The following is a 14,088-nucleotide window of genomic DNA, read 5'->3' as shown; positions in this document are numbered from 1 at the left end:
TAGCCCCCGCTCACTGCAACTAGAGAAAGCCCGTGTGCAGCAATGAAGACCCAACGCAACCAAAAAAGAAAAAAAAAAAAAAAACTGAAGGGGGAGAGATAAATTAAAAAAATACATAAATAGAAATAAAAGAAAATGGGAGTATATATACTGGAAATGATGATAGCCATCCTTTTCTAATGAAGAATTAATCTGCTCCTCTCCACATGAACCCAGATTCCTATTTCTTTTCTCCTCTCCTGGGCCTACTGCCTCCTGGCAATGTGAACTTACCAATATACAGTTCATAAGGCATATTTCACACTTTTAGACACTCTGATAAAGATTTCATAGAAGGGAAGGTTCTATTTAAAGGGGCAAAGGAGATTGAGGATAAAATATAGATTTAAATTATTCAGGCTGATTCCAGTCTCCATTTCCATGGACGACCAAAAGCTGAGTTAGTTAGACATCACTTTTGTAACTAACTATCTGGCAAGAGAGCAGACTTAAAACACTGAGCCTGTCTCTCTACCTGAAGTGTCGAAATCAATAACAGCTTTGACCACGCATATCGTTAAGTTTGCTCTGCTTCCGTTACCATGGTCTCCATCCTCAGATGTGAGGGCTACAGAGGAGGCTGACCCCCCATCTCCTGTGACCCCAAGCCTGCGCTGTCTGCTAAAAAGTAACTGCACACAGACAAGAAACAAAAACATCCTGAGCCACAGTCGGGCAATATCTGTGTGGCTGTCAAGATAACCTGAGAAAACAGGTAGCTGATGACAGCAGAAAGCCAAGAGTGCAAAAGGAAAACATCTCTGATTAGAAAAGAAAAAAGAACAGGAAACAAAACTCTAATGTCAGCTTCTCAAAGAAAAAGAGTTTATCACAAGTCTATCCCTCTGTGCTCTGTTTTAGCCCGAAAATGTGGGTATACACGTAGGCATTCATTCATTCATTCACTGTGTCCAGCACTCAGTGCTATCGGGATGCACATTAGTTGGTCCCGTGCTTTACTCAGTGAAGTCATACACCTACATTGCCTGCATTTTAGATGTACTGGTGGTTGAACCTGGGCCAGTCTTTTAGGGGAACGGCATACTCTCCAGGTCTCTGCTCTCGCCTCCAGTTCTCTTACTGTTGCTGGCAAAGACAGCCGAGCCTTCAGGTCAAACCTTTTCTGCCATCTGCCTCCTCCCCCCAACCCCCCAAAGAGATCTGGGACAACTCAGCGGTGGGCACAATCCACTCAACTAGCTTTTCCCCCTTTTACACTAAAGGTTACTTTACTTTCCCTCATGCTCATTAAAGAATGAGCTTTGCACAGGGAGGTGGAATCGGACGAAGATGATCAAAAGGTACAAACTTCCAGTTATAAGATAAACAAGTACTAGGGATGTAAAGTAAACACAACAAATGTAATAGCACTGCTCTATGTTATATATGAAAGCTGTTAGGAGAGTAAATCCCAAGAGTGCTCATCACAAGGAAAACTTTTTTCCTATTTCTTTCATTTTGTATCTAAATAAGATGATGGGTGTCCACTAAATTTTCTGTGATAATCATTCCATGATGAATGTAAGTCAAATCATTATGCTGTATACTTTAAACGTACAGTGCCATAGGCCAATTATATCAATAAAATTGAAAGAAAAAAAAGAAAAGAAAGAGCTCTGCAGAGTGACGTGGCAGCACATGCGTACCTGGTCTCTCAGCCTTTCTTGGTGGCCCATGATGGCTGTGGCATGATGGGGGTATTTCTGCTTTAGATGTTCTAGGAAAGCTTCTCTCTTCCGGTCCATCTCTGACGTCTGCATTCCCAATATTTCTTTGGAACTTCGAGGCCCACCTAGAGTGTGTCTCCTTGGGATGTTGCGGGAAGATTTGGAAGCTGAAACACGACTGTTCCCATTAGAAAGGCGTTCCTTGGTTCTGCGACATTCTGCATCTTCTGAGGATGTTACCTGCAGATTGCTCTTTCCTTGTTCTAAAAAACAGAAAAGACACAGCTCATAATTAATGATTTCACACTAGAAATCTCATTTACAGAACACCAAGAGCTTTTGTGGCAGCTGTTAATGTATGAATATACCTTAGCAGATTTGAGTGCATGCGTGGCAAGAAGTGGGACAAATCCACAATGAAAAGAAATAGGAAAAACTGCATTTTAGAAATAAAGATTTTGCAGGGACTTCCCTGGTGGTGCAGTGGTTAAGTCTCTGTGCTCCCAACGCAGGGGTCAGGGAACTAGATCCCACATGCATGCCACAACTAAGAGTTCACATGCCACAACTAAGGAGCCCTTGAGCTGCAACTAAGGAGCCTACCTGCCACAACTAAGACCTGCTGCAACCAAATAAATATATATGTATATATATTGTATATAGATGTGTATATATAGGTATAAGAAATAAAGATGTTGCAGCAAAAACTACAATTTTTCTTTCGCTGAGGTTATTCAAAACGAGAAGACCTGGTCAGACTAGTTTGCAGGCGATGTGGGTAACCCTTCACCTTCATCTGTAACTACAGAAAAGTTAACCTCAGTAATTCTGATTATTTCTTTATTTTTAAGTACAATTTCATCCTGGTTAACAGGATTTTTTATATTTTTATAATCTGAAGGTGGCTTCTGAAACATTTGTTTTATCTCCAAGGCCAAAAATAGCTATTATAATCAGGGACATGTGAACCACTTGAAAATTCGACTGCTCCCCGTTATCACAAACCAAGCAAGCGGAAGAATATTATAACGGGTAATAATCGAGGGGATGTAAAGGCTTAGACACGTTTTCCTTGAAGTAGACTTTATCTGAAACACTCAATGAAAAGGGAAGAGAGATGGTGCATTTTGAAGGTCTTGCCCCAGACGCCTGGGTAGGAACTGGCCAGGTAGGAACAAGTGATTCCTACTAAGACCTGAGCAGCTGAGGCTGGCAATGACCACGCATAGGGAATCTCCACCTACTCTGAGTGGTTGGCAAATGGAGTGTCAGGTTTGAATATTCTAGTTAACTGAGAAAGAGGAGTTACTTCTTTAAAAACAAAAAACAAAAAAAGAATAGGAAGAGAAAGTAATAAGCATTCCAAAGTCCTTCAGAAGCCTGTAGGTTCTCTTCATGGAGAGAAGTTCATATATAGTAATACACACGCAGGCAGAGTAAGGTATCTTTGTCCACCCAATTTCCTGGAAAAAGCACAGGGCTGGGTCTTAGGAGTCCTGCCTTTAATCCTAGACTGAGGACAAACAATGCGACATCTCTGAGCCTCACTGTTTTCATTAATAAAATAAGCATGGTTGAACTGGTGTTAGACATGTGAAGTTAAATCTTTCAAATATACTCTATTCTAAAATTTTTTTAATTATTTTTTGGGCGCACCATGCCGCACAGCATGTGGGATCCTAGCTCCTCCACCAGGGATCAAACCCACACCCCCTGAATTTGAAGCATGGAGTCTTAACCACTGGACCACCAGAGAAGTCCTTTTTTAAAATTCTTTTATTTTTTTTCTATTATAAATATACCCTAAATTATTTTTTTTTAATTTCCAATTTAAGAAACTATTTGCTAATTACTTATCTTTAAAAGTTAAGTACAGAAAATGCACCCAATACTTAAGAGTTCTAGAGTGGAGTCTCAGAGACAGAACTAAATCTTGATGCCAATGATATAAACCAACAGGTGTCCAGAGTTTATACATAAACTAGCTCCTCCAGAGGCAATGACACCAACACAGTTTCCCTCTTCCTTACCTAGAAATGCCTGTGTCTAGAACTGTAGGTACAGCACCCGTTGGTTAGACAGAGAAAATATTGTAATCTTGGGCTCGTTTTCCTGTGCCAGTTTTTCACCCCTAGATGTGTGTTCTGGGAATAATTCTTCTTGTTTACCCTTTACTTCTCATTACATGGCTAATTATAGCATCTCCATCAGACACTGATGAGGAACGGGAAGGAAAAAAATAGCCCAATTAGTTCATTCTACTTTTCATTAGTTTCAGCAGTATGTTTAGAAGGGGGAGAAGACAGAACTACTGGTTTAAAAGATACTGGGGGAAAAAAAGCAAATAAATAAAAAGGCTCTGGGACCCAGTATGAAACCAGGGAGGCCCCAATCGCTCCTGAAATAATGGAACTGAAATCTGGAAGAATGGATGGAAACTGTTCCCTTTTCCTCAAATGATGGGAGGAGGAGTCTTCCACTGAAAATCACTTTGAACATGGGAGCTCCTCAAGTTATATACAATTATTGAGTTGAAGTATTGATATTTTTTAGGTAGGAAAGGGGATGGCGGTAGAATTACATGAAGCCCTGAGTACTAGGCCCTCCTCCACTGCTTACTCTACATATGGTTTCAGCCAAACCATCTACTGCGTGTGTCTTGATTTCCTACCTACAAAATGGAGTTCAATAATATTACCTGTGCTATTGATACCGCAGGATCAATAAGAAAATTGTGAGAAGAGAACTTGACTGTGTATTGTGAGGTTTGTTTTTTTTTTTAATAAATTAATTTATTGGCTACATTGGGTCTTCGTTTCTATGTATGGGCTTTCTCTAGTTGCGGCGAGCGGGGGCTACTCTTCATTGCAGTGCGCTGGCTTCTCATTGCAGCGGCTTCTCTTATTGTGGAGCACGGGCTCTAGGCACCCAGGCTTCTGTGGCACACAGGCTCAATAGTTGTGGCTCATGGGCTCTAGAGCGCAGGCTCAGTAGTTGTGGCGCATGGGCTTAGTTGCTCTGCAGCATGTGGGATCTTCCCAGGCCAGGGCTCGAACCTGCGTCCCCTGCATTGGCAGGCAGATTCTTAATCACTGCGCCACCAGGGAAGTCCCTATTATGAGCTTTTATGTATGTGTTTCTTCAGAATTTCCATTTAGCACCCAGCCCATGCTAATCATTAGTGAGCATCCAATAAGTATCTTTGAGTTGGAAAAGAAAAAAGATATTGGGAGATTAACTCTAATTCCATTTATTTACTTTACCTTCTCATTACACAGGCTCACATGATGGCTACCTTTTTTTGTGGTCTCTTCTTTAATGACGCAGAGGTAACTGGAGCTCCTGAATAAAGCCAGGTGCAGAAAATGCCGTATCTCGGGTTGGTAAACATGTGGGCCATCTGAAGAGGTTCAGCCTTATCTTTTTGCATACGTGTATGCACATGAGTTTTGTATTAGCCAAAATTGTTGTATACCTGACCTCTAAATGGATTTTTACGATTACTTTTTTTTTCCTTTGGCCAAACTGACCAGGGATCAAACCTGTGCCCCCTCCATTGGAAGTACGGAGTCCTAACCACTGGATTGCCAGGGAATTCCATTGATTACTTCTGACATCATGAAAATAATATATTTTTAAAAGTCATCCAGGCCAGCTAGATTAATCAGCAGGACGGAATCTCTGGGAAGGTAGTTTCTTCACTGGACATAACACACAACTATCCACATCCACCCATAGGGACATACACTCACGTTCCTCAACTACCAATAAGGGCAGAAAGTTCCATTCAGCCTCGCTTTGCCACGCAGACTCACAAGAACTATTCTGTTTCATCTCAGGATCCTCAGAAGAGGTCAAAACAGCCAGAACAGCAGCCCCTTAGAGACTGAAAAGAGTTTTCCACGTTCTTTGAAATAAATTGGGAGGGGGGGGGGCGGGGAGCTGGAGTTCAGAGTCAATCTGTCAACATCCACCTCTGAGCAGCCCCAACTCGCTGACCCTCCAACCCCCATCCTTTAGAAAGAACATTTTGCACTAAGAAGGTCACGTCAATCTTAGGTTCCTTTTCCATTTTTTCTGTCTCATAGATTCTTCTAAAATGTCTCCAGGTGCTTGCAGAAGTTTACTGCGATGTGGAGAACAGCAGCAAACACACCAATGGTAAATGCACCAGTGGCTAAGGGCGCTGTCCCCTGGCAGACATCTAATTGCCCTGGGGGCCCGCTCCCTCCCTGGCCTCACCTGCCTGCCTGGCGGCTCACTCAGCTCTGGGCCCCACCTGCTCGCGAGTCACCATCTGGCCCCTGCTCCACTTTCCTGGCACCCACAACAGTCCAACGCGGCTCCCACACAAAGTCTCCCAGTCACTGGAGCCTCTCCCTCTATGAGACTCATTTTTGGAAGCTACCGACTCCCATTCCGCTCATTTGGAGAGAATGGGATCTTTCAGTCGAGGAGGAAACAAAGGGGAGCCACAGAGGATGTGTAGTCACAATTCCACAGCCATGGAGTCAGAGATCTCAAGTCCCACCAATTCCTCACCGTCCACATGGACACACTGTCCAAGGTGTGGAAACAGAAACACAGTTCTATCCCTCGTCTGGAATGCACTTTGGTGCTAAGTCTGGGTGTGTCAAGCTGTTTGCTATTCTGGGAATCTGTGTCAAACAAATAATGAAGCTGAAGCCTGAAGATAAGGCTTCCAGTTTTCCCTTCCTGCCCCTCCCCAGCCCAGAGCAACCCCTCCTGCAGCTCTTTTCCAGCAGGGACTAGAGCAAAACGGGAGCTTCCAGGGGAGAACGCACCCCCCGCCCCAACCTTCCCCAGAGCAGAAGTGGGGATCAAGAGGGCAGAAGTGCCAGAGAGAGACTCTTCTGAGTTTCGAAGGGCTTCCTGGTGGGATGGAGACTTCTGGAAAGGAAAAGTAGAAAGTGTGCGGGCTGGGGAGGGGCAGGCAGGTACAAAGGAGGCGGAGGATTATGGAAGTTGGGTCATCCAAAGGGAGACACCGGCACAGCAAAATATCCTGCAGGCAGGAGACAGCGGGAGCTGCCGAGACTGGCTTCTTGGCCACTGCTCAGGTTGCCAGGCTGGGTCCGCTGACCTGCAGCCCAGGATCTGGACCGGGCATCATTCGGGTATTCCACGCCTGCCTGCTACCTGAGAGCCAGGAACAGGGCCGATGGCTTCCCTGAGCTTGTATTCCTGGGTCACATTAGGCAGGCCCTGGCCTCCTGGGGAAGAAGTCCCCCACTGCTTCATAGTGGCTGCTGGTCAGCTGTCTCTAAGGTGTCACTTTTTAAATTGTGCCGAGATGCCCTCTTGCATTGGAACACCATGGGGAACTGCAGTCTTGTCTGGCCATACAACCTATCAGGATCTACCATGGCAGCAGCCACATTTTGTCTGTCTGTGTATTCAAACCATAACATCCTCCTGAGCACACACACAGAAAGTACATTTTCCAGGCCCCTTCATCTAGTTGGGGCCTTGTTCTAATTCTGGTCAATGCAATGTGGGCAGAAGTGATGTGGGCCACCTGTAGCCCTGGCCCCTGACCTTCTGAATAATCTTCCGTGCCCTTTCTCTTTCCCCTTTGGCCAGTTAAATGCAAAAGCTCCAGCAGAAGCCTCCCAGAATTTGGGGAATGGCGTCATAACTAGACAGCAGGAACCTAGGGCCCAGGGTGGCCTGGAGGTAAACCACACAGCAGATCCACTCCGCCAGGAATGTCCACATTCCACTGCATGCAGAAAAATTAGCCTTGATTATGCTAAACCACAGACATTGCAGCAATCAGGTTCTCTGACCCCTGTGTATCACATATTCTGTCGGGAGCCCACGGAGTTCCTCAGTTTGCCCGCTCCCCTGTTAATACCATAAAGGTCACCACCAGAGACAAACTGGCAGAGAAATTACAGCTGAAACCAGATCATTATGTATATTCCTCTAAAAACCTTACAAAATTAAAGAGAAGGTTTCTGGTAGGGGTTTTGGCAAAATAGCAACAGTCCCTCCCCTACCCAGAAAAGCATTCTTGTCTCAATGGTTGGTTTGTTGATTAATTGATTGATTCATTTCTTTGCAAATATGTATTGAGTGCCTGCTCTGTACACTGAAAGGAGTTAGGAAGTATAGTGAAGTGGCTATCATGATAGACCTAATTGCCTCCCCTCATAGAGGATCCACATTATAATTAGGGAGGCAGACAAAAAACAAATAATATGTAATATAAACATCACATAGTAGGACTTCCCTGGTGGTGCAGTGGTTAAGAATTCACCTGCCAATGCAGGAGACACAGTTAGATCCCTGGGCTGGAAAGATCTCACATGCTGCAGAGCAACTAAGCCCGTGCGCCACAACTACTGAACCTGCCCTCTAGAGCCCACGAGCCACAACTACAGAGCCCGTGCACCTAGAGTCCCTGCTCAGCAACAAGAGAGGCCACCGCATTGAGAAGGTCGTGCACCACAACGAAGAGTAGCCCCCCACTCGCCACAGCTAGAGAAAGCCCAAGCGCAGCAACGAAGACCCAACGCAGCCAAAATATTTTATAAAATAAAATAAAAAATAAAGAAAATTTTAAAAATTAAAACAAACAACAACAAAAAGCCACATAGTGGTAAGCGCTTGGAAGGGTAAAGCAGGATGAGAGACAGAAACTGATGAGACAATTTAAGAGACCAGAGCAAAGACCAAAATGTCTGGGGCTCCCGGAGCTTGCACTCTGTCGGGCCACCAACACTATTTTTCTTGCAGCTTCACAGAGATATAATTGACATATAACCTTGTCTGAGTTTGAGGTGCACAATGTATTGATTTGATACATGTATATACTGTGAAATGATTACTACCATAGTGAATACTGTATCTTAAGACACCAGTGAATCAGGGACGGTGGAGGCAAACAGGTGGCTGATTGCACTTCACATGCACAGGGCTGTCAAGACCTTTGGGGCCAGAGCAAAAGTAGACGCCTCAGGGCTGCTGTGGGAGGACACAGGCATTCCAACGAACCCCCCAGGACCACTCCGAGGAGCCCAGGGCCTTCAAAAGAAGCATGAAGTAGTTAGATTCAAATTCAACCACTAATTACTAAGCACCTCTCTGTGCCTAGAAGTACGCTTTCACACAGCTATTACCCACTAGCTGCCTACTCAGCCCTGGGAGCCTCACTGATGAAAGTTATTCTCGAGGTGACCATATGCCGAGTTTGCCAAAACAGTTCTGGGTAACAACTGCTGTCCAAGCAAAATTATAACATTTCCTTTCACTCTCAAAAGTGTCTCGGTTTGAACAAGTTATGTGATTACCCAAGGGATCCTTGTCTATTGTAGACGGATAAATTCAAAGCCCTGGGGTGGTATAACTAGCCTTGTGCTCAGCACATATTTATTGATTGCTGTCTCCTGCTCTGTTAGGTGCTGGGGATGTAAAGATGAAGTCATCTTGGTCTTTACCCCTAAACACCACACTGTCACCGGTATTACGATGCCAAATACAATCAAGGATAGGAATGGGTGCACAGCATCACAGATGATGCGGGCATCAGAGGCCTGGCCTCCCTTGCGTGGTCCTCTTGAGCATCAAAGAATTGGAGAAGAGGCCACACTCCTTCACAGCATCATTTTCACCCAGGGTTCAACAGGATCTTAGAAATCTAACCTGGATTCTTAGCTTCCTTTCACAATCTCTCCAGCCACCCCTTCCAGCCTCCCTGACCTCTAAATGCTGGCGTGCCCCGGGGCTCATCTCTGGGACCTTTCCTTCTGCAGATGGACCTAATCCTAGTCCATCTTTCACAATCCCTGGCCCTCTCTCCTCAATTCCAGCCACGAATATCCAAATCACAATCAACATCTCCACTTGGATGCCTGATAAGCTTCTTGACCCTACCATATCCAAAAGATTTTCTGCTCTCCACCCACTTCAAAGCCATAAACACCCTCTCAGCTACTCCTCTCCTCCTAAATGCTTTCCCCTTTAGGTAAATGGCAACTCCCCAAAGACACAGACCAAAATTTCTGAAGTCATCGCTGACTGTCTGTCTCTTTTTATATCCCACATCCAATCCCTTGGCAAATTTGGTTTCATCCTCAATATACATCTAGAGTCTGTCTTCTTACCACCACCCGCTCTACTACCCTACCCACTGCTCCAAGCCAGTGCCTGGTTTACTGTGGAAGCCTGCTTACTGGGCTCTCTCCCCTCCCCCCACCCACACTTGGGTGATTCTCAGTACAGCACCCAGGATTTACCCTTCAAGAGACCACTCAGACCTGCCAGTATCTCCCACCTCCCCAGAAATACAAGCTCAAGTCCTGACTACACTGTCACAGGCCCTACCTGATCTGGCCTAGAATCATCTCTTAACCTCTTTGCTTCCCATTCTTTCCCCATGCTGTTCTTCGAAAATGCCCCTTCTGTTCCCTCCCTCACCTCTTTTGGATGTTTGTTCAAACATCACAGCAGTGAGGCTTTCTCCCTAATGACCCTACTATAGTTTCACACCCCCCCGCCCCCTTCCCACACTCAATATTCCCTTTCCCTGCCTTATTTTTACCCACAGCCTTATTTCCACATAATAGAATTGTTAGCTAAAATGCAAGATGCCCAATTAAATGTGAATTTCAGATAGCGAACAACTTTTAGCATAAGTATGTCCCAAATATTGCATGAGATATACTTATACTAAAAAATTATTCATTGTTTATCTGAAATTCAAATTTAACTCAGCGTCCTGTACTGTTTTTTGCCAAATCTGGTAACCCTGCCATCTAACATGCTATTTTCCTTATTTGTTCACTGTCTATCTCCACCACTCCCCTTCCTCCCAAAGTTGGCCCTTAGAATAAAAATTCAGTGAAGGCAAGTGTTTTTAGTCTATTTTGTTCATTGCTAGATCCCCAGCACAGCTGAAACTGGGACTGCCACATAACAGATGCTCAACATTCACTGAATGAATGAAGACAGTCATTACACTCAGTCTGACCATCTTCAGCCTCTGTAGTATCTTTGAATTGCTGTTTGAAAGTTGTTTCTTAAATCGGTGCCACTCTAGTTGCTCCTCTAGATACTGAGTATTTTTATTTCAACAGAAGCCCAGAGGCTGAATTCCTGCTGTAGGATCCTGTCCATCAAATGGGTAGAGAAAGGAAGGGGAGGGAGCCCCACTGCCCAGGGGCCCTCAAGGAGAGCCTGGTGCTTGGGAAGCACAAACACAGCCAGCTAGGGGATGACTGTGAGACTGGGATTCTCCAAGGTTTACTGGTCTTAAGGCTTTCTGCATTTCACCGCGGGCGGGGCGGAGTTCTATCTCTTCTAATTGCATTTTCCTCTGTCTGCCTTAGTTTTACATTTTCAGTGTGGATGAGTCATTTGTTACATCCCTTTTGCCTTCTTAAACACACACACACACACACACACACACACACACACACACACACACACACACACCCCTTTTCCCCTGTGCATTGCTGCTACTCCCACGCACAGCGCTGCAGCCCCGCAAGCGCAGTTATTAACTGGCCCCTGAATGAACCTGGGGTAGGGTGGGGCTGGGGGGTCCTGGATTGTGCGGTGTGCTAACATGCTGCCTATATGACACTGCTGGGTAGGCTCTGCAATCACAGACGTTAGACACTGGACAGCAGAGGAGTCCTTTCTCCACCCAACCCCACTGCAAAATTTCTTCGGAACAACATAAGCTTCTGGAAATTCCCTACGGAAAAGGCAAGTCTATCATAAACACAATGAAAGGAAAGCTGCTCGCAGAAAATTGACCAAAATTGTCTAACAGCTTCCAACTTTTGAATTAAGGCATACAGAAAATCCACAGACTTCCATCTCTCCCCTCACATGGACAAGTGCTCCCCTGCTCTTCCGATCTGGAAAAGAAAACATCCCCAAACTCTGCGATTTAACTCTCACAGACGATAAAAACTTGTATCCAACGCGCCTTTGCCTCATGCAATCCCCCAACCAATGAATGGAAGAGCTGGCGTCCCAGAGAGAGCTTTCCAGAAAGAGCTCCTCTCTCCCACGGCTGGAGCAGTGAGCATGAAAAGCTGCTTTTTAGCGATATATTTGTCATTGCCTAGAGATCTAGCACGTACTGACGGCTTACGGGGCTACAAATGTGACATCACGCCGCCGCTTCTTTGGCTGCTTAAGAAAATCCTGCCAGAGATAAAGCCCAGCTCACAGCTCTCCACTCAGTTTGGAAAACGCACCACCCCCAAGAAATACGCCTTTTCTGTGCCAGGCGCCGGGTCTCGGGTTAGAAAAAGCAGCAGCCCGCGCGGCGAGGCACAGGCGGAACCGTAACTCCATCTTTGAATGAGCCTGTTACTTACCCTGCATCTGTCTGCTCTCTGCTGAGTAAGGAAGGCACGGCTCACATTTCTGGCTTTCATTTTCTTCCATTGTCCCTGCCTACGGCCCAAGCTCCTCGCTGGTCTTTAAACTTCAGAGCGCAGTTCTGAAAAAGCTCCCAGAAAGCGCCTGGAAGGGGGCCCGGGGATGGGGAGGAGGGGACGGTGCGAAACCCCACCCCAAACTACTCTCCACTCCGGTGCAAAGTCTCTCTCTCGCCGGGGAAAACTGCATTCCAACGCCGGGCCTCCCGCGTCCCGCGGCGCGCGCGTCCCCGCGTCCGTCCGTCTGTCCGCCCGCCCGCCCGCCCGGCCCCCGAGGAATGCGGGCTGTGCCCCGGCCCGCCCCGCGCCGCGCGCTCCCGGAGGCCCCAACAGGTGATGCGCTCTCCTGCCCGGGACCCACACGGCCCGTGGCCCCCGCCACCAACTGCGGCGACTCTGCAGCCAGGGAGGGAAAACATTTCCCAGGCTCGCCGGCAGGAGCCTTCGCTGGAAGCCGGTTCCCCCGTCTTTTTAGTCTCAGACACAGAATCAGCCTCCCCAATAGGCTGATATCCAGAGAAATAAACAGCCCACAGCGGAACGTCCCAAATTTCAGTGAAATACCTTTTAAAAAGGACAATGAGAACGATAGGGTATATGTTGAAGGTTCTTAAGTAAACACTTTACAGCACCAACTGTTTAGAGTTTGATGAACAGACACAAAGAGGCAGCCGACTTTTCACACAATTTCAGTCCCTTCAGATGGACTTCTGAAAGTTTGTACTCCTTTGCCTACACTTTCTCGACTCTTCCTCTTCCCCCCAACACACACACACACACACACACACACACACACACACACACACACACGTTGATCACAAACCTGAAAAGTAAACTCGTAAAATCGACCTTTTGAATCTCTCCAGTTAATTACTTTAAAATATCTGAAAGGCAATTCAAATGCTTTTCTTTGGATGGGCAGAGTTACATCCAGCGTACTCATTCTCCCTTTAAACTACCTACAAATATTTATTTTGTTCTTTACCCAGTCCTTGAAACACTGGCAAATTTCCCAGAAAGTGAAAAGAGGAGGCATAGTATCCCCACACAAAAAAACGAGAAAATAATCTGAGCAATGTGGGCACTGCTGTTTCAGATATGGACAACTAACGCACTCACTGGTAGGAAGAGGGTGCTATTTTAATATGTAGGAGCCTTGGTCATGGGGGGTGGGGTCCAGGGGAGGAGTGGGGGGGTGGCGAGGTGGGGGGGACACAGTGGTTAGCCTGCTGACCATAACTTGACCCAGTTTACAGGTCATTCAGGCAAGGTTTTAGATTAATTTAGATGAAGAATGTGTGCAGAACAATGGCTGGCCTCTCCTCCAGATTCTGACCTTGAGTCACCTGTGTGTTTTGGCAGTGTGGAGGACATATTTTGGCCACTTAGGAGAAAAAAGATTCGGAAGCCCATAAAGGACAAAGGAAAGTCATCATGCCAGGAAGTGAGCTCTACTCATATCAGGAAGGGAAGAAGAGACCCCCTCAACCCCTAAAAGGATTTTCCTTGAAACCCAAGAAGATGTGGTAGATCTTCCAGAAAGTTAAAGCCGAGCCTGGTAGCACGAAGGCAGGCGGTTGGGTTGACTGGGCAGATCACTCAAGGACTCCGTGACTTTGCAACAGTATGACCTGGTAATCTTGCTTTAAGGAGGAACTAATCTTACACAGTTTCTGTACTGGTGGCCTGCGGCAAAGGCCAGACCAATCTTCTTTTAACCTGACTATTTCCTTGGGTACAAAGTGTTCATGAAGGAGGGATCCGTGTTCAGCCCCCAGGTCCAGATTACCTGGATCCTCGCATAGCTGTTGTGCACTTGTGTTCAAATGATTCATGCCACAAAGGATGGAGGCGGGGTAGACGGAGAGAGAGAGCTACACTGCAGCACCAGATCATCTGCCTGAACCAGATGTCCCTGGGCTTTGGGCTCTGACACCAACCTGACTTGATGTGATGTGTGA

General features: G+C 46.1%; 1 protein-coding gene across 8 annotated transcripts in view; it reads right to left on the bottom strand.

Moving 5' to 3' along the window:
* Nucleotides 1-12,360, bottom strand: part of KIAA1217 (KIAA1217 ortholog) — a 311,933-nt gene extending 299,573 nt beyond the window's left edge. For 4 of the 8 annotated variants that reach the window (XM_057731693.1, XM_057731695.1, XM_057731699.1 and 1 more), the window contains exons 1-2: nt 12,065-12,355; nt 1,686-1,969 (exon numbers count right to left, since the gene is read on the bottom strand). In XM_057731693.1, the coding sequence (XP_057587676.1) occupies nt 1,686-1,969; nt 12,065-12,134 (354 nt within the window). In that variant the 5' untranslated portion in view covers nt 12,135-12,355. Of the gene's footprint in view, nt 1-1,685; nt 1,970-12,064 lie in introns of all 8 variants that reach the window. The other 4 variants (XM_057731711.1, XM_057731712.1, XM_057731694.1 and 1 more) reach the window with 4 other exon arrangements.
* Between the last annotated feature and the right edge of the window lie 1,728 nt (nt 12,361-14,088).

This window comes from Hippopotamus amphibius, chromosome 4 (assembly GCF_030028045.1).
Source record: "Hippopotamus amphibius kiboko isolate mHipAmp2 chromosome 4, mHipAmp2.hap2, whole genome shotgun sequence".
In the NCBI taxonomy this organism is placed as follows: Eukaryota; Metazoa; Chordata; class Mammalia; order Artiodactyla; family Hippopotamidae; genus Hippopotamus; species Hippopotamus amphibius.
Note: the sequence above shows the minus strand (reverse complement) of the source record. Positions and strands in the feature narration are given on the sequence as shown.